Source organism: Pleurodeles waltl, chromosome 11, assembly GCF_031143425.1.
Source record: "Pleurodeles waltl isolate 20211129_DDA chromosome 11, aPleWal1.hap1.20221129, whole genome shotgun sequence".
Lineage (NCBI taxonomy): Eukaryota > Metazoa > Chordata > Amphibia > Caudata > Salamandridae > Pleurodeles > Pleurodeles waltl.
In genome coordinates, this window is record NC_090450.1 from 969,348,774 (window position 1) to 969,368,582 (window position 19,809).

The 19,809-nt window shown below is 42.4% G+C and overlaps 1 protein-coding gene across 2 annotated transcripts in view; it reads left to right on the forward strand.

Moving 5' to 3' along the window:
- The window catches only part of PI4KA (phosphatidylinositol 4-kinase alpha), a 520,678-nt gene that overhangs the window by 56,032 nt on the left and 444,837 nt on the right, over positions 1-19,809 (forward strand). For both annotated transcript variants that reach the window (XM_069215218.1, XM_069215217.1), the window contains exons 3-7: positions 2,933-3,026; positions 3,886-3,974; positions 4,509-4,581; positions 14,463-14,722; positions 17,666-17,732. In XM_069215218.1, the coding sequence (XP_069071319.1) occupies positions 2,933-3,026; positions 3,886-3,974; positions 4,509-4,581; positions 14,463-14,722; positions 17,666-17,732 (583 nt within the window). The remainder of the gene's footprint in view (positions 1-2,932; positions 3,027-3,885; positions 3,975-4,508; positions 4,582-14,462; positions 14,723-17,665; positions 17,733-19,809) is intronic.

Here is a 19,809-nt window from a genome sequence, read left to right on the forward strand (position 1 = left end):
TATATATCTGTTTTCTCGCCAGCATGCACCATTCCATGTCCTCCTTTCAGACTTGTAAGACGGCAGTTCCTTCCTACCTCAAGATTTGGCTCCTTTTACCAGCCACCAAACCAAGATTGGCTTTATTTGGGGATTCTCTCAAACCCCCACCTCCCTGACCCCCCACCCTCCTCCCCAAAGTATTGAATATGTATAATTTTGCAGAACCTTATGGTGACCTCCCTCTTCAATTTGTTTTGGCATCTTTAATGCTTTACAAAAAATTCTACATAGTACTGTGGTAATACCTACAAAATAGCACACCACTTAAAAAAATAGTTTGTTAAAAAATTACAAATACACTGTACTAGACTATTTTAAGGAATATAGTTTACTATAGTGTATTTATATATTATTATATATATATATATATATATATATATATATATATATATATATATATATATATATATATATATATACATATATATATCTTTCTTGTAACTATCTTTGTACTTGTAGATGCTAGTGTGGTTCTCCGTAAACTTTTAAAACACATATATAGAAAAATATAAATACATTTCACTACCTATTACCTCTTTAATAAAGTGGTAATAAGTAGGGAACAATGATAAATCCTACTTCCTATAAGGCTATAATCTAGAATGTAGCCAAAGTGCCACTCCACTCTACACCACTCCACTGTATGCTATTCCACTCATCCCCTCTCCACTGTACCACACTCCACTCTACACCACTCCACTGTATGCTGTTCCACTGCAAGCCACTCCACTGTTCCACACTCTACTCTACTTCACTCCATTCCACTCTACAACACTACTCTGTATAATACTATACACTACAACACTCTGCTCCACTCTGCTGTATGACACTACACTTAACTACACTCCAGTCAACGACACTGAACAATTTGAAACACATTTATTTTTTAAAAATAAAACCCATTAAAATTCAGAACCCAAAGTTTAAACCTTTGTTTGAGTAAGGAAACCTCATTCTTTATAAACATCCCGAACTTAAACTACACAAAAATTAGAACTTCTAAAGTTATATTTGTACCTCACATTTATAAACAAGTTTGTTTGTTTATATAAAGTTATAGTAATTTGAAAGTGGTGCATAAATTATAATTTTAAGGTATAACTCGAAGTTGAGAATTTGTAATGAAATTGTGTAGTTATGATGTTTGTGTAGTTAAAGTTTGATTTGTATAGAAAGAATAAAGTTTTCCTAACTATAAACACACACACACACACACACGTTTTACCCACACAAAACCATAGAAATTCAGCCGTTATAGTTATACTTATGTTAAGAAACTATTGCAAAAATGCTGAGCGCAGTTTGCCACTAGGATTTGGCAACAAATGTTTTGAGATCTAGCCCTAAACTCTGAAAATACCTTTTCTTTTATTAGAATTGCACAATACATTTTGGAAACTATGTTGAAATCTCTATCATCAAAGAAAGTGAACCAACACAAACTGTGCTGAAGATGTACTTGTGGTAATCTCAGACTTCCGGAAGGAGAGTTCTGATTCAGTTACCTAGGGCACTTTGTTTTAATGCAGTTTCCTTCTATACGCCCTCAATTAATCTTCTTTTTTTAGTTATATTCTAATGAGGAGTTGAATCTAGCTCAATTTTTTAGGTCTCACCTAAGACAGGGCATATGCTGTCACTTGCAAAGCATTTTGTTTGCTTACAGTGAGCTTAGAGCCTGCACATTGTTTTCCATTGATTGACTTCATAGTCACGCTCATATGCTTGCCTCTAATTGGTCAATACATGCCAGCTTGACTTCCTCTTCTTGTGTTTGTCCCTCACGTGGAGCGTGGCCCCAGTACTGCTTTCTTGCCCAGTGTCCTTCCACTGCTTGTGCTTTTGTAGCTGCTTTTTTTTTTGCTTGTGAAAGCACTCCATAGGAGTCTGTATGTGACCTTTCCATGTCCATTGATTGTGTTGCTTAATCGTCCCATCCTCTGTTGCGTTGCTTGACTCCTCTCAACTTCCTCCCCCTGTCCATTGTATTGCCTGCCCCCTCCCTGCTATCCTTGGTGTTATTTGCTCTCCCCCAGCCCTCCTCCTGCTGTTGGTGCTTTTGCTTGCTCCTCCCATTTAACTCCTGCTCTTTTTCATGTTGCTTGCTCCTCTTGTTGACTTCCTGCTTTCCATCCTCTTACTGTCCCCTCTCCTCCTGTCCGACGTGTTCCTGGCACTCTCCCGCCCGCTTCTCATTCTCCTTGTTGGCCCTTCCCTGTCCGCCATAAAAAAAAAGCACTAATATGCATACAGCCAGTGCAGGCTGCGTCGTAGCACTGTTTTCCTAACTTAATTTAGTTTTTTAGCTGGAGCGCCCTCCCTCTTTGTTGCTTACCCCTTCTAGCCCTCCCGCTTTGCTTCTGTTAACGTCACAAAACAAAATTTACAAAGGCAAATAGCACTTGTGTATGCAAGACCTATTTAGCTTTGTCTGTGTTTTTTATAGTTATGTTGTACTGTACTTTGGCTGCATGATTTGAAAGTCCTGTGTATTGACTATGTTATTTTTTTTATTTTTTTTTACTCCGATTCATGCTGCTTCACAACATAACTAGAAAACATTGATAAAGCCAATAGATCTTGCATACACAAGATCTACTGGCTTTGCAAGTGATTTTATGCCAATATCTGCATTTCACTTTTCAGATATTGAGAGATGTGGATGCAGCTAGGGTTTTATCACCACATTGCGCTCACTTGCCAGCCGAATGCTGTGACTGATGTTAGAAGTAGCATAATTTTTTTTTTTTTTCTATTATGTCGCAGAGTCCAGGTGTAAGGAATAAGAATTCTAGATTAGACTTCATTCAAAAACTTCAGCTTCACCAGCTCTACTGGCTCCTTTTTGAACTTCTAACTGTTGTCTAACCCATTTTCTCTCCTTTTCCAGCACAAGGAGGACATGGTCCCTTACCTACTGCGGTTGCTGAAAGGGCTTCCAAAGGTGCAGTGGATTGAAGAGAGCATGTCCCGGAAAGCCAGAGGTGAGCTCCAGCGCTATTTTCTGCAGAGGCAGCAGATTTAGTCAACATTGCAAACACTACTCATGCTCTTCTGATGGTAGATTCTTTAGTTGAGGCGAAGACCTATTACTGTTCTGGTGTTCTGAGTGCCAACCCATTGCAGAGAATTCTTCAAATGCATTCTCCTTGCTCACCCCCCTGTTTTGTGTGCCTTCTCATTGCCTTTTCCTCGTTTTCACTGCTTTCTCCCTGCTTTTCCCCCACATTTTTGGGGTACATTCTCCCTGCTTTTCTCTTGTTGTCACTGTTTTCGCCTTGCTTTTTCTGCCATTTTTTGTGTTCCTTCTCCTTGCTTCTCCCTTGTTTTCATTGTTGGGACTATACTTTTTGCTTCTTATGAAATATGCAATATTTATATAATGTACTTGATTTGCTCATCTTTGTTTTTGTCCCTAATTATTTTGGAATGGTATTATCTTGGTGTACCTTTTATTTTAAGCTTTTTGTGTTTGGTTTCCATTGGGTACCCTTGGCACAACTAAACTGCCTTTGCAGTATTGTAACTTTTTAAGTAATGTCACAGTTTAGGAAGGGTCCACAGCATATTAAAGAGATGTGACACCATACAGATCCAGTAATCCTGTTTTAGGCTCAAATGTAGGCTCCGTTTGCTGACATGAGTGCAAATTGCACACCATTTGGGCATCCACAAATGCACAGGCCTTGTAATTAGGCCAAAATCTTCTAAACTAACCTTTCAAAGGTCTGGGCCTTGTATTGGTTGCTGAAATACAAAGATTGGTGGGACGGGAAGTCTTCTCTTTGCTGAAATCCATACCACATACAGTGTGACATTGGTTTTCTTGTGCTTTCTTGGCAGGTGTGCTTCCGGTCTCTGAAACATTTAGTTTCTGTCTGGTGACTCTACTCTCAGATGTTGCCCACAGGGACACTGTTTTCCGAGCACAGGTATGTAATGCTTCTGAGTATGGAGTTCTGTCGTGTTCTATGAAAGACCTCATCAGGCCGTTTTTTAATTGAGTATTTTCAACAACACTTGCCTTTGTTTTGTGGTTCTGCATTTCCTTCCACTATAATTGAATTTACTTCCAGTTATTCTTAATTCCGGCACTGTGATGTTCATTATATTCATAAGTGCAGTACATAAGTCTTCTGTCTCCCCAAAATGTCAGTGCTTCTAAAACATTTGTTTTCTTAATAGTAATAGATCTTATATACTTAAAAACATCATCTTTTATACTTCTCTTTCTAAGACAGTGGATGCAGGTCAGTACTACATGCTCAACACTTATGGAGGTACTTCTAGTGAGGGTGCAAGAGTGTCTGTGCTGGAAATGTAGTGTATTACACTTAAGATTAGTGAGACTGCCTTTTCCTACCTTACAACGCCTCAACATGCACTTATTGCCACTACTAAACGTTACATCTTTGTAATCTTGCACACTTTCCTTCAAACTTATGTTCTTCTTCTGTTTGTTGTAGATCCTCGAGGGGATCCTTGATGTGATGCAGTTTCTGCTTGGAATGTGCCAGTCTCCGCAGACCCAGGATAAAGGTACAGTAGCAGGAGATCTGTGTTTATTCAGCAGTAGTGGACTGTGTTCCTTGCAGATCAAAATTATTTTATTATCTTTAGAATGTGGACGAAGCTTGAATGTGTCATGCCATAGGGTTTACTCAGTGCCTGAGTGGTGTTTGATCGTTACTGATCCATTCCGGGTTTTCTTTACGTTCAAAAAATACAACCACACTAAACTGTTGTCTAAAATATAAAATACCATTCCCTTTGATTGTATTCTGGCCTAGTCGGATTCTGATGTGTGTTGCTGGGTCTTTAGCTTTTTAAATATAGCCCTTGTTATTTCATTTGATGTTTGAAGAGTTAAAGGTGTCCACATGTCACAAATGTCCCAGAAATGTGGAGCTTCTTCTTTAGCAGGTTCTTCAGTGGAATCAAAAAAATTTTTTTCAATTGCTTCAGCAACATTTTCATTTTTGGACGCTTCTGCAATAACCAAGATTTATGATTGCAGCCGTAAGTGGAAACATCTCAGATTTTGATCAGTTAATGCTTATATCGTACACATGCAGACACCACCCTTTCTGATGGATACAGCTACCTGTGGATTCCTCACCTTCTGAATTCTCCCAATGCGCCAGCATTCAATGGAAATGTTCTTCCTAGCTTCTCAAGTCTACGAGGACGTCACAATTGCACGGCTAGGCACACGACTCCGTCTGACGTCATCGGAGCCATGAGAAGTCCTCGCCAGCGCTGACGCCAGTTCCTTTTTTTCTGTGCCTTCAATGCTAATGTTTATTTTCCTACCTCTTGCAGTTACTGTTTTGAGGGAATTGTTGTAGAGCGCTACAATGTCTCCACTGAAAAAATCGGGATTTAAGCCTTGTAGTGAGTGCGGGGGTCACATGTTAGTGAAGGATCCTCATGAAAATTGCCTGTGGTGCCTGAGCTCGGACCACAATGTAGAGGAGTGCTTGTCCTACCAGCAGATGAACCCAAAGGCTTTGAAAGAAAGAGAGGCTAAGCTTTTCTTGGCAAAAGCTAAGAAAGAGCAGAGAGGTCGCCGAAGATCAAAGGCGATGGACACTTTGTCGCATAGATACTCGAAGTCGCATAAGAAGCAGTGCTGGCACGAATCTCGACGTCGTTCGTCCAGAGATCGGTCTCGGTCCCTTCCGAGACAGCTCTGCACAGTGTGGGAGATCAGCCCTGCAATGTCTCCTCAGCCTCAGAGTCCACAGGCTTTTCCAGCGCCGACTTTAATTGAGATCTCCGAGTCCCTGGCAAGCCCTGTGGCTAATTTTTCTCCTGCGTCCACTCCTGATCAGGAGTCGGGTGTGCAAGCATCGGAGCCAGTCCAGCCTCCTCAGGAGGAGCAAAGCTTTCCTGCCTTCCTGTCTCCGGGAGCAGATCCATCAGCGTTCCTCAATGCTATGTTTAGCATATTTAACAGAGCTATAGCCCCCTCTGGTGCACCTGCTGGTCCCACGGGTCCGTTGGCATTCACGCTGGGGTTGACGGCGTCGTACAAGCAGGCTCCGTTTGTACCCTTTCTTCCTTGTGAAGGTACTGGTTCGGCGCCAATGACTTTGCCACCTCTTCCCTGAATGTTGGTGCCAGCGGCACCGACGGAGTTGATGCTGGTGCCGGATGGATCCCGATCGACACACAGTGTGGATTCGCCTCCCTCTCCTCTGCCAGAATGACCTTCTACTTTGAAACCGGCATCGTCGACGTCGGTTAATTTTCTGTTGATGCCGTGTTTGAAGTCCAGACTGAGGTCGAGAAGGAGGGCCTTGAGACTCTTGGAGGAGCAAGAGCATCAACAACGACTATTGGAGGAAGGGGACATTCCAGAGCTTGTAGGTGGATTTCATGGCCTATACTCTGCTAATGGTTTGGATACATCCCCTGAGTTGGGAATTCTTATCCCCTGGAGGTGAATTCACAATTAAGGCAGCTTCTTACCACAGTGTGATAAAAAAGGCTGCTGATGCCCTTACTGAGCCCATTTTAGAAATTTGGAGGAAGCCTGTCACGACACCGGCGGTTTCCAAGCGTGTGGCTAGGAGATACAGAGTTGCTCCAGGAGATCCTCAGTTCCTGTCACAGCATCCAACGCCTGAGAGCTTGGTGGTGCAAGCCTCTTGTTCTGCGCGGTCAGCTCCTGGTTCGTTCCCTACGACTCCATTTGATAGGGAGTGTAAACGTATGGAGCAGACAGCTAAGAAGTGCTTCTCCAGTGCTTCTCCTCAGACAGTATGGCCTTTAAGTCTCTGAATGCTATGTGTGTGCTGGGGAGGTATATCTATGCCCTAATGGACTCGGCAAGAGCAGTTGTGCCAAATTTGCATCAAGATGTGCAGGGGCATTTTAATGAATTCCTGCTGGACGGTCAAGCGGCAGCAAAGCAGGTCATTCAATCTGGTTTGGACACTGCAGATTCGGTTGCCAGGGCTACGGGCACTTATGTAGCACCCCGGAGGCATGCGTGGCTCAGAGGTTCTGGTTTCTCCTTTGATGTTCAGGCTACGCTGATGGACCTTGCTTTTGATGGCGAAAAGTTGTTTGGGACTAAAGCGGACTCAGCTTTGGAACGATTTAAAGAAAGCAGGGCTACTGCAAAATCTTTGGGTCTCCAAGCATCATCGTCTGCACCCTTTAGGTCTTTTTGATGATTCAGAGGGTTTGGCCGTGGGTCCTCTTTTCGTGGAAGGCTACAATCCAACGTTCAGCAGCCTGCCAACCCTCTCTACAGGTCTTATAGGGGCTGTGGGAGGGTTAGGATGCGAGGAGCCACTCAGCAGCTTCCCGCTTCATCCTCTTCCTCTGGGGGAGCCCATCAAGGAAAGCAGCCCTAGTTTTCTCTCCATATTCCAGCATGTTTTACCCACAGCGTGAAGGCTGTTTCATTTTCTCCACGAGTGGGAGTTATTTACATCGGACTCTTGGGTGCTGAGTATAGTGGGAAAAGGTTATGCCTTTCCTTTTTGGGAGTTTCTCCCTTCCTTCCCTCTCCGTCATTCATTTTACACGGAAGATCATCTCCTGTTGCTTCAGCAGGAGGTGCAGGCCCTTTTGTTAAAAGGTGCAATGGAGTTGGTTCCAGAGCAGGAAAAGGGTCAGGGATGTTATTCAAGGTATTTCCTGATTCCCAATAAGGATGGTTGATTGAGGCCTATCCTGCATCTGAGGATTTTGAATTGGTTCCTCAAACAGTAGAACTTCAAAATGCTGACCCTAGCACAGATGCTTCTTGCATTGAACAAGGAAGACTGGATGGTGTCTATTGACTTGCAGGACGTTTATTTTCATATCCCTATTCTTTAGTCGCACAGGAAGCATCTCTGGTTTGTGGTAGGGTTGCAACACTACCAGTTTGCGGTCCTTTCTTTTGGTCTTACTTCCGCACGTCGAGTCTTCACAAAGGTGATGGCAGTGGACCTCCGAAGGAAAGGAATATCTGTATTCCCTTACCTGGATGATTGGCTGATCAAAGCCGGGTCCCCAGAGCTCATGCTGCATCACTTGCAGATGACAACCCAATTGTTGTTCAACCTGGGTTTACAGTAAGCGTTCCCAAGTCTCACCTGGAGCCCTCTCAACGCCTCCTGTTCATAGGGTCAGTACTGGACTCAACATTGAATCAGGTCTACCCTCCTCCGCAGAGGATTGAGGACATTCAGGCGATGATTCCAATGTTTCAAAAGGGAGCGGATGTTCCAGTCCTCAAGATCCTATATCTGTTTGGTCTGTTCGCTTCCTGCATTCTGTTGGTCACTCATGCACGTTGGCACATGAGGGCTCTCGAGTGGTGCCTCCGCAAGCAGTAGTTTCAAAACAAATGGGATCTCGAGGAGTCAATAACTATCTCCAGGGATGCTGCAGTGGATCTATGATGGTGGGCTGTGGACAGCAACCTTTCCCAAGGAAGGCCATTTTGTCTACCACCTCCGGTGACCACAGTCATAACAGATGCTTCCACTCTAGTGTGAGGAGCTCATCTGGGGGACCTGGAGCTAAAAGGCCATTGGTCTCCAGTGGAACAGATGTTTCACATCAATCTGTTAGAATTGCGGGCGATACGTCTGACTCTCAAGGCCTTCCTCCCATCCATTTGTGGTCAGTCAGTTTAAGTCTTGACGGACAACACTACAGCGATGTGGTACATCAACAAGCAGGGAGGGGCAGGGTCGTACCTTCTCTGCAGAGAGGCTCTGCGGCTCTGGTCCTAGGCCTCACAGTCCCACCTACCTCCCCGTTGCCTGTCTGGTCATACCAAGACTTTGTTAATTATAAAATGTATATATAGTTTTGTTGTTGTATAAACAGATATTGTGATTTTGTTTATATATATATATATATATATATATATATATATATATATATATATGTTCGGTTGGATTGGCACATGTGCTTGTGAGGTCGGTATTCACCTGTTCGCCTTGAAGGCATGTAAAAAATGGTGAAGCTGATTGAGGACTTCTTATGGCTCCGATGACGTCAGACGGAGTCGCGCGCGGAGCCGTGCAATTGTGACGTCCTCGTCGATGTGAGGGGCTAGAAAGAAAATTTCCGTTGAATGCTGGCGCATTGGGAGCATTCATAAGGTGAGGAATCCACAGCTAGCCACAGTACCCACCAGAAAAAGCGTTACCGAAGGTAAGTAACTTGTTCATCTCATCTATAAGTGGTGCAAAGTTCTCATCTACATCTTTTACAAAAAGCAGGATGTCATCGACATAAAATGATAATAATATGCACTTGTTCGGGAATGTGAGCTCCCAATGTACATGCACGGCTTGTAGCTATATGGCTAGAAGCTGCATTGCAAGAGCAAACAGAAAATGTCAAGAAGGGGGGGGCTATCCCTTTATCGTACCTCTGCCAATTGGGAATTGAGCCAAAAGACAGCCTTTCATGCGGATCCTGATCAGGTGTTTAGTGTGCCCCAGTGTAATTAAGTACAATATTTTGAAGGGGATGCCAAGTTTACGGAGCACTGAAAACAGGAAAGGCCATTCAAGAGACTCAAATGCATTTTCAGCATCAAAAGATGCAGTTGTGGCACTCGCATCTCTCTGTTTGAACGATTTATAGATATCAGCCGTGATGCCATTAGAGCCCAGAGATATCCCATTTGCCAAGCTGTCAGTAGTTAAGACTATTTCCTCCACATTACTTAGTTTGTGGAGAAGCTCTTTGGGTGCCCCTTCAATCCAGACAAGCGGAATGCTGTCTAGATATTGGAGCATGTCTGTGTCTGCTGCAACTCTGCGCTACCTCCTATGTCACGTTTGAGGAAATGTATAGAATCCTGTGTAGATGATTCCTTCAATAGCCAAGAAAAGGTTTTGCTTGGGCTGTCTCCTTTACCATATCTGCAGGCTTCTGCATCTTTAGCTAGCTATTTCATTGCATTTTCCATCATCTCCCTGACCTCTAAGACAGTCTTTTGTTTAGGTCTGCCAACATTTGTGAACTGCGGCTCAACTCATAGGCTTATTCTAATTGCCTTAATCTGGCCTCTTCTCGGTTCAGTTCCTTCCTGATCGACTTCAGGACTAAGCCCCTTATATGAACCTTGAACGCCTCCCACACCATGGCACAGCTCACTTTTGAGCCAGTATTATTCTCAAAGAACTCCACAATTGCCTCTAATAGATTGTCTAGGAAAGCTGTGTCTCTAAGTGTTCCATTAGGGAAGTGCAGGGGTTGAAACGATGAGCCAATACCGGTGCTCAAGTGTAAGCACAATCAGGGAATGGTCAGAGAGGGTACCGAGCAAGTGTGCTACTCCTTCGACTCATGGTAGTACCGCTAGTGACCTGAGCAGGAAATCAATGCAAGAGAAAGTGTTGTGGACCGCAGAGTAGTAAGAAAACCATTTGTTCCGACCATATTTCTCCCTCCACAGGTCTCTCATCTCTTTCATTGTAATTATTTGCTGCAGCAACCTGGCGGCTCTTGAGCGATTGGTAGGTGTGGTATTACTACAGTCTGTTTCAGGGCACAGGGTGAGGTTGAAGTTTCTCCCACATAGTACATTGTCTGCTATGTGCTGTCTACACAGTGACATTGCTTCCTCAAAGAACTCAAGGCTATCCACATTGAGGGCATAGGATTTTATCGTGGGATACCCTCAAAATAGTGATTTCGCACCTCAGAATTGCTCTGTTTGAATTGAGGTTGGAAGTGCAAGGATTTTATTTCTAATGAGTATAGCTATGCCTCTAGCGTAAGTACTACATGAGACAAAGTAATTATTCAGCCTCCAACTAAGGGTAAATGCCATAGGGTCCAAGGACACAGGGTGCGTCTCCTGCAAGAATCCAATCTCAGTTTGTACCTATCCATATACTCCAAAATGTGGCTTATCTTTTTGGGGACTCGTATATTCCACTTGATCACTTTGACCCTCACGTGAGTATAGTTCGAATGTAGTTTCTAGTAATGTTGTCTAGTTGTGAAGTATGTGAAGATTGTGGTTCATATGCCTCAGCGAGAAACAATAACTGCAAACTCCACACCCCCAACCACCCTCACCCACACTGAATCCCCCCCCAACTATCAGTGCATCCCTATTACATTTGCATGCATCCTGATAACAAAACATTACAGGGAGTGCAGAATTATTAGGAAAGTTGTATTTTTGAGGATTAATTTTATTATTGAACAACAACCCTGTTCTCAATGAACCCAAAAAACTCATTAATATCAAAACTGAATATTTTTGGAAGTAGTTTTTAGTTTGTTTTTAGTTTTAGCTATGTTAGGGGGATATCTGTGTGTGCAGGTGACTATCACTGTGCATAATTATTAGGCAACTTAACAAAAAAAAATATATACCCATTTCAATTATTTATTATTACCAGTGAAACCAATATAACATCTCAACATTCACAAATATACATTTCTGACATTCAAAAACAAAACAAAAACAAATCAGTGACCAATATAGCCACCTTTCTTTGCAAGGACACTCAAAAGCCTGCCATCCATGGATTCTGTCAGTGTTTTGATCTGTTCACCATCAACATTGCGTGCAGCAGCAACCACAGCCTCCCAGACACTGTTCAGAGAGGTGTACTGTTTTCCCTCCTTGTAAATCTCACATTTGATGATGGACCACAGGTTCTCAATGGGGTTCAGATCAGGTGAACAAGGAGGCCATGTCATTAGATTTCCTTCTTTTATACCCTTTTTTGCCAGCCACGCTGTGGAGTACTTGGACGCGTGTGATGGAGCATTGTCCTGCATGAAAATCATGTTTTTCTTGAAGGATGCAGACTTCTTCCTGTACCACTGCTTGAAGAAGGTGTCTTCCAGGAACTGGCAGTAGGACTGGGAGTTGAGCTTGACTCCATCCTCAACCCGAAAAGGCCCCACAAGCTCATCTTTGATGATACCAGCCCAAACCAGTACTCCACCTCCACCTTGCTGGCGTCTGAGTCGGACTGGAGCTCTCTGCCCTTTACCAATCCAGCCACGGGCCCATCCATCTGGCCCATCAAGACTCACTCTCATTTCATCAGTCCATAAAACCTTAGAAAAATCAGTCTTGAGATATTTCTTGGCCCAGTCTTGACGTTTCAGCTTGTGTGTCTTGTTCAGTGGTGGTCGTCTTTCAGCCTTTCTTACCTTGGCCATGTCTCTGAGTATTGCACACCTTGTGCTTTTGGGCACTCCAGTGATGTTGCAGCTCTGAAATATGGCCAAACTGGTGGCAAGTGGCATCGTGGCAGCTGCACGCTTGACTTTTCTCAGTTCATGGGCAGTTATTTTGCGCCTTGGTTTTTCCACACGCTTCTTGCGACCCTGTTGACTATTTTGAATGAAACGCTTGATTGTTCGATGATCACGCTTCAGAAGCTTTGCAATTTTAAGAGTGCTGCATCCCTCTGCAAGATATCTCACTATTTTTGACTTTTCTGAGCCTGTCAAGTCCTTCTTTTGACCCATTTTGCCAAAGGAAAGGAAGTTGCCTAATAAATATGCACACCTGATATAGGGTGTTGATGTCATTAGACCACACCCCTTCTCATTACAGAGATGCACATCACCTAATATGCTTAATTGGTAGTAGGCTTTCGAGCCTATACAGCTTGGAGTAAGACAACATGCATAAAGAGGATGATGTGGTCAAAATACTCATTTGCCTAATAATTCTGCACTCCCTGTAAGTACATTGCTCAAGAGAGGGGCTGATGCCAACCATCCACTGCAAATATTTCCCTTATCACCATACTATATGCACAGTGTCTCAGCAGGCATCCGAGTCCGATATCGCCAACATTAATGTACATCAAGGATATAGCTCATAGGGTGCCAGTGTTGCTCCAATTCCCCCCATTCAGAAGCAGGTGTTGCAGTCAATAAACCATATGTTAAAGGTAAGTATTCAAACAAACATCAGGCTGAGTCACTGTCTGGCTTGTCCTATTCAGTGTGTCACTGCACAGAGGCAGATCGATGTGGATTTAGGACAATGGGGCTCGCCAACTGATCTGTCTCCGGTCCACTACTTTGTAACTAATACTATTGCCTTCTTAGTGTTAGTGTAGATGCACATCTTTTTCTCTGTCTGGATGCAGATCTGGGTAGTGCATCTGTATTTGATGTTTTCCACACATGGAATTCTGTGTACCATTCTGTTGACCCGGGACTGACAATACTCCTGCCACAAGATCCTCAGAGACTGAGATTGAGCACAGGCGGGGGTTCAGTTTTGTGGTAGAGCTGAGGTTCACTTGGTATAGATAATTCTGACTTTTCCAAATTAACAGAGATCACTATGTTGTGGGACATTCCCATTAATGTTGCAGTCTGTTTTTGCTCCTCTAACATTGGGTGCTTCTAAACATTGACTTTCATTGTGACTTTTCTGTTTCAAAGACCTGGTCACTAATGGGCTCTTCAAGTTTGCCAGGCTAAGTGGAACCTAGCTTCATTCATATTACCTCGAGTAAAATGAGCTGTCTGGAAGAACCCAGCAGTTATTTTTTAATAACAACAATATTGGGCTTACTTTTATGTGTTTTATGTATGTGTATGTAATTGTCCAGGTTTTGTAACAGGGCATACTCCTGGAAGTAGCCTGCTTGTAATTTTTCTGTTCTGTTGGTGCATTAGGGCTCCAGGAGAAGCTGATTTTCTCCTTGATTTTCCTCCTGATTTCCAAGATGGCAGCTCCAAGATCACACCTTCTTCCCAGTTGCACTGTAATTCAGGTTTCAGTTTCAAAAACAATTCTGAGAAGTTCATGAATTGTAGATGATGTGGATCTCAGTAGTCATTTATGAAGCCAGTGTTGCGTTAATTACAAACAAAATAATATTGATAAAAACCTGCTAAAGGAGTCAAGAGGTACATTTGATATTTATTCTAGTGGAGTGTCAGGGGCTGTTAATCTGATTGTGAGTTATTGGAGCTTTGATGAGTCTCAGAGGAAAGCTGTCATGTGAGGCTGGGACGTAGGTGTGACTCTTCCTGTTTAGGTTAATTTGTCTTTCAGCTTACCCACATCATGTAACATTTTTATTAGAAATGGCCTGGCACTACCACCTAAGAAGGTTCACTCCTTTTGCACCATTATGTGCAGATATGCCTTTATTGAAATACCATATGTATATTTTGGGCTTCTTTGGACTACCAAAAATAATTGTGGAACCTTCCATGTGATTTTTTCGTAAGACTGGATTGTGCTGTTTGTGTGACATGTTATAAAATAATTTTTGCATAATAATGTCTGACATGGTCTGTCAGGATTATTATTGAAGTGAAAAAGATTTTAATCTGAGACAATTTCTCAAGATCTAAATACAAATTATCTAGTTAAGGGCAGCCTCTTCTTGTGTTTTTTTGTTAATCCATTATATTATTGATGTGTCAAAAGGTGTGTTTTGCTGTTCCAGAGTACTTGTGCAAATATGCCGTCCCTTGTCTGATTGGCATCTCCCGGGCATTCGGGCGTTACAACAACACGGACGAGCCCCTTCTGTCCAAGCTTTTCCCAAAAGCCCAGCCTCAGTCGTTGAAGATCCCAGATGAACTGGAAGGGATACGACGGCGCTCCTTCAACGACTTCCGATCGATCATGCCCAGCTCCTTATTGTCTGTGTGCCAGGGGGACTCTCTGAAGAGGAAGACTAGCAGTGTTTCCAGCAGTTCGCAGGTTTGAGGGTCCCTTAACAATTTTTACCCTTCACCCTCTCTTCATTTTAGGGAAAGATTAACACTTTGCTAGTCAGTCCTTAAGGCACCATTAATCTCATAATCTCATAGCTGATGTAAATTTACTTCCTGTTTGGCCTTTCCTAAGGTGATTTTATGACCACAGAGAAGATAATAAAGCACAGTCTTGCACTTGTTCACACTGGTAGATAAGTTGCATCAGTCAAATGATGAGACTCTTCATCTATTTTTATTCATTTGACCCTGTAGTTTCAAAAGTGAATGACTGAAGTCAAGAGATTCCTGGGGTTTCAACATTCACTCATTGTTGTTATCTTGATAGTACTGCTTTCTTACAACTCCCAACTCTGATGAGCACCTTTTGATTTTGAGTAATGACCTACCTTGTTACACCCCATGTTCACCATAGAATTTGTGAGGTATGGCTAGTGAGAGAGTGGCAGTACCTTTAATGGTAGTGACTCCACTCTAGCCCTCTACATCATGTTTTTTCTTTAAAGTCATGTCTTTTTTTGTTAATTTAATATTCATTTGTTGTTAGCAGATTGATTTGAAGCTGCAGTAGATATCCACTAAATTCAAGGTTATGACAAAACAGAAACATAATTTTAGAACAATGGGAACATAAAAAGTCCTCATTGGTATTATAAATAAATGGAGAGAATCTGTACACTTTCCAGCAGAGCTTTCTTTACACTTGTACAGAGCTTTCAACTCTTCCTGCATTTTAAACATTTGTTAATGCTGCATTCCTAGGAGCACTGTTACTGGAATGATTGCAATCTAGAGTGAAGCAAGTACCAGGTTTCAGGAGGACAAGTGTAAATAAGATGGAAGCATTAAAAACAAGGATTTGCAACTCCTATAACTGTAGCAAAAACGTGTTGTCTTCCTTTTTTACAACATGGATCCGGTAGAGCATGAACTTCAGCAGTTCAAGATTAGGCATCAGTGATTTTTTTCACTTGCAGTACATATATTATTTAAAATGATTACTTTTGTAACACAAAATACTTTTGCGCAAGCAAGGTACATTTTCTTTCTCTTTCACCTACCCTGGCTCCCCCTTATTTCTGTCCATCCTTCTCCTTCTTATCCCATACACGCTTTCTCCCTTATGCAAATATTTAAACACAGCAGCCTTAAATGTTAGTTATGAGCTCAGGAGAGGGACAGTGTATTTATGAGCACTTAATTGTTCCCTTAAGAACACCCCGTGAGGGGCAGCAGTTCAAGTGTATTCCCCCTGTCAACAACATTAAGCATTTTTACATTTGCTACACAAGTACAAAAAAGGCTAGAGAAAACGTCACACTGGACAACTCTGGTCTTTCTCTTCCTTTCCCAACTAAAGACTGCAGTAAAGTACACAAGCCTTTCACACTAAAGGTAGTTGGCTTTCCCTTTAATTACAGAGAGAGTAGTCTCTCAGTCCTTGTTGCATGTCCAGATTAGCACTGTGAAGTGATGGGCTTGGCCTCATAGAGTGGTTGGTGCCGATCATGTCTCGGACAATTCCGTGCCCCTGGATGGACAGATGGTCTTCATTGATAGCTGCCATTCAAAGGTCTGTTGTCCAGATGGCTGACCTAGAAGGAAAGCAGACATGCGAAGAAGGTTGAAGCAGCTCTAGATTCTGTGGTTTCTGCCCTGCTTCTGGGTGTACTCTGTCTTTGCACAGGTGAATCACTAGAGTGGCACATGTAACTCAAATAGAAGAGGAGTGCTGCAGAGCCTCAGGCGCTATTAATACAAGTCTTGACGCCTCTGTAGCTTGCCACGACATCCTATGCCATCCATTAAAACAAAATCGCTTTTAGAGAATCTCTTAGGAGGGCAGTGCATTAGCTGAAGCTAAGCTCTCCGAACTGCATTCTGCGTGGACGAAAGCCACTTGTGTTAGCAGACGACTTATGTCTGTAATTCCTGGGCTCAGTAGAGATGTGGTGAGGGAGACACATGCCGCTGCAGTAAGTGGAGGCGCACCCATCCCTCATGCTAAAGCAATAGCCTTGCCCCAAAGTCCTCACCAGTCCTTGCAGCCGTTAACACAACTGTACTGTCCAAACACTTTCTCTGGCAGACATTCTCAGTCAGACATTCACCAATCCCTCTGTCAGCCAGTCACATATACGCATAAGCAGTCTGCTTAAAAGACAGTTTCCCCTGCTCAGTCACATGTTCAATCTAAAACACATGCGCTGGTTAGTATGAAGACACAATGCAGTGCACAGGCCTGTCCATCGACAGCACCACTGAAACCTAGTGAAAAGGATTGTGATCATAATCTCACTGCCAATTATGACTGAGAGCTCTATAAATAACCTTTCTAAAATACCCTTTATCACCTTTGAACACTTCTAGTATGGTAGTCATTGCTAGAGCTGTGAGACGGTTAATTCTCAGCAACCTTTCCCTGGAGCTATTTATGCTTCTAAAACAAGAAGAGGCGCGTTTTAGCATAATCCGTTAACAATACAGGTCTTGTTTGGTTGTGCGTTTTTTCTACTCGACTCTGCTAGCTTGTAGTACATATGGATAGAAAGAAAATAGTGTGGCAATTTGGTTGGTACACTCCTTGTTATGGAGTGAGTGGATTGGTTGAATTAGCCAGAAAAACATAACTAACATTTACATTGGGATGTTGGGGTCTGGAGAAGGGGTAGACAGTGACGCGCACAAGTGCAAAAAGGCCGAGGAACAAGCCAAGCAACGTAATAGATCTAATCAATCTCTGAGGCTATAATGTTTACTTATTGGAAAATTGCCAGTTTAACTGTATGAACCACACTAAGAGTGCCATAATTTAACAGACACTGCTTTGGCAAAATGACAGTTCTTTCTGTACTGCAAATTTGTTGTATGAAATGAGAAACTCAAAAAGCACTTTTGTTATTATAACTTTTCCCCTCTTCTGTTTCAGACAAGTCCAGAGCGTGTCGACCTGCCCCCTGGTTCCCCAGGAGGTTCTGCAATCCAGTACTTTGAAGGTAACTGGTCAGTCAACAGTACCTTAAGGGAGTAGCAGTATAGTTTAATTGTTGAAAGGCAGAGATGCTGTTCAGAACACAGTGAGCTGAGATGGATGTTCACTCTCTATCACATTGTCCCAATGCTGGCGTGTATATTTCCAGTCCGTAGGAAACTTCTCTTAATCGCTTGATACCTCAGTGAAGTTCCTTAAAACACTTCTGGGATCTAAACTATTTTTTATTTTGTATATAACAGTCTACACTTTGAGGATCTAAAAAGTGATGCAATTTTTATTTAACACAAATATGTACAAATCTAAGTTAAACAAGCATAGATGCATGAATCCCCATGAGCAGCATCACACAGTGAATCGAACCACAACCACTAAATGCATCAAGCCATGTTTCCTTTCTCGTCTAACTCACTGTGATAAAATGTAGATAAGTCTTTCCATCACGCTGGTGGACAGATAGAGCACCACCCTTGGGGGACTGAACTTCACTTCACTGATATATATTTTTAAACAGAAAATTCTAAAGTAATATCCCTAAACACATGGATTTTATTTAAATTTTTTAGAAGTGTCAACACTTCCGGGCTTAATGTTTTATGGTTTAAAGGACTCCCATGACAAAAAGTCAGGGGGTGCCAGCTACTATTGCCTTGTCTTTTAATTCTATGCCAACAAATAAAACTGAAGGGAGAAAAGGCAGTGGTACCTTTAAGTCTCAGTCTGACCAAAGGGAATACAAAGAGGGCTAAATGGAGATTTCAAAGGGAAAAATTATGCCTTTCAGCCATTATATGAACACTTCTGAAGATCCGTCTTTTAAGGTGATATGTTAACTCACCAGAAGACTTATTTACTGGCTCGTTTAACATTGGCTCTTCACCAACACATTGTTCATGTGGATGCATAGTCCCAAATACTGAACTTTTTTTCTGATGCATGCTGCCTGCCAGGTCTCATCATACAGTGTGTGGCGAACTCCAGAATACAGAGTGCTGTTCTCTGAAAGTGTTCCTTTTGGTATGTTGATTGACCTCCACCTTTTGAGGATGGCAGAAAAGTGCACAAACACTCATTTGCTTTCCTTTTTCATGCTTAGTACTAGGGTCTGCTTACACTGTAGGGAACTTGCCCTTGCCAGCTAGTGCAATATAAAAAATCTTGTTTCTGATTCCAGACCTGGATGCATTGTGTACAGGGTGGAATTGTACTCCTCAGCCGGTGAAGGATAGTTGAGGGGGGTGTTCGGTCAGTCTAAGTTTTCTGGGTGCAGAGCCCAATCTTATTGGTAGCATGGTGACTTGTTTGATTGTTGAAACACGCTGGAGTTTAAGACAATTTCAGAAGGCACTCTGCAGCTGGTCTTAATCAGCTTTGGTTAAAGACAAGTATAATTGCTTACATGCTGACCAGTCGGAATGCATGAACCCTCTCCAGCCTTGCAGGACTGGCCTTGCATTTATTATTTGCAAATTGAGAGGGTTTAGCATTCCAAGGGATCTATTCTCTCTCAGCGTGGACAACCTTCCCAGGGAAGCTGTTTTCATCACTGCACAAACCGATTGAAAGTAAACTGAGATAAATATGGGACTGATGGAAAGTCTGTTCAGGAAGGATAGGAATGAATTCGACATAAAGAGGAAAATCATTTCACTGCCTTGCACTTGTCTCTTAAAGCATGTGGGCCCACTACAAGGGTTGATTCAGTATGTGCAATACATCCATAATAGTATGGTCTAGCTCACACTTAAACTAATGTCTCGCTTCACAGGATCTTACTCTCTTAAATAACAGTAGTCGTCACTTTACTTGTTCTTTGCTGTGTGCTCAAATGATTTCAGCATACCTCTGTGTCTTAATCCTATTTTATTTATTTTAATTTCACATTGTTTCTCGAGATCTCATTCAGAGAGTAGTGTAAATACAGCAATAATAATGTAGTCTGGGAGTAAATCTAATACAGTTTGGAGACATGATATTTCCCCTTCATTTAGGATTTTTCTCTTATAAATGTGATAGAATCTGTAGAAATATAATTAAAACATATGTTACTGCACTTTTTGTACATGAACTTGCCATCTGTG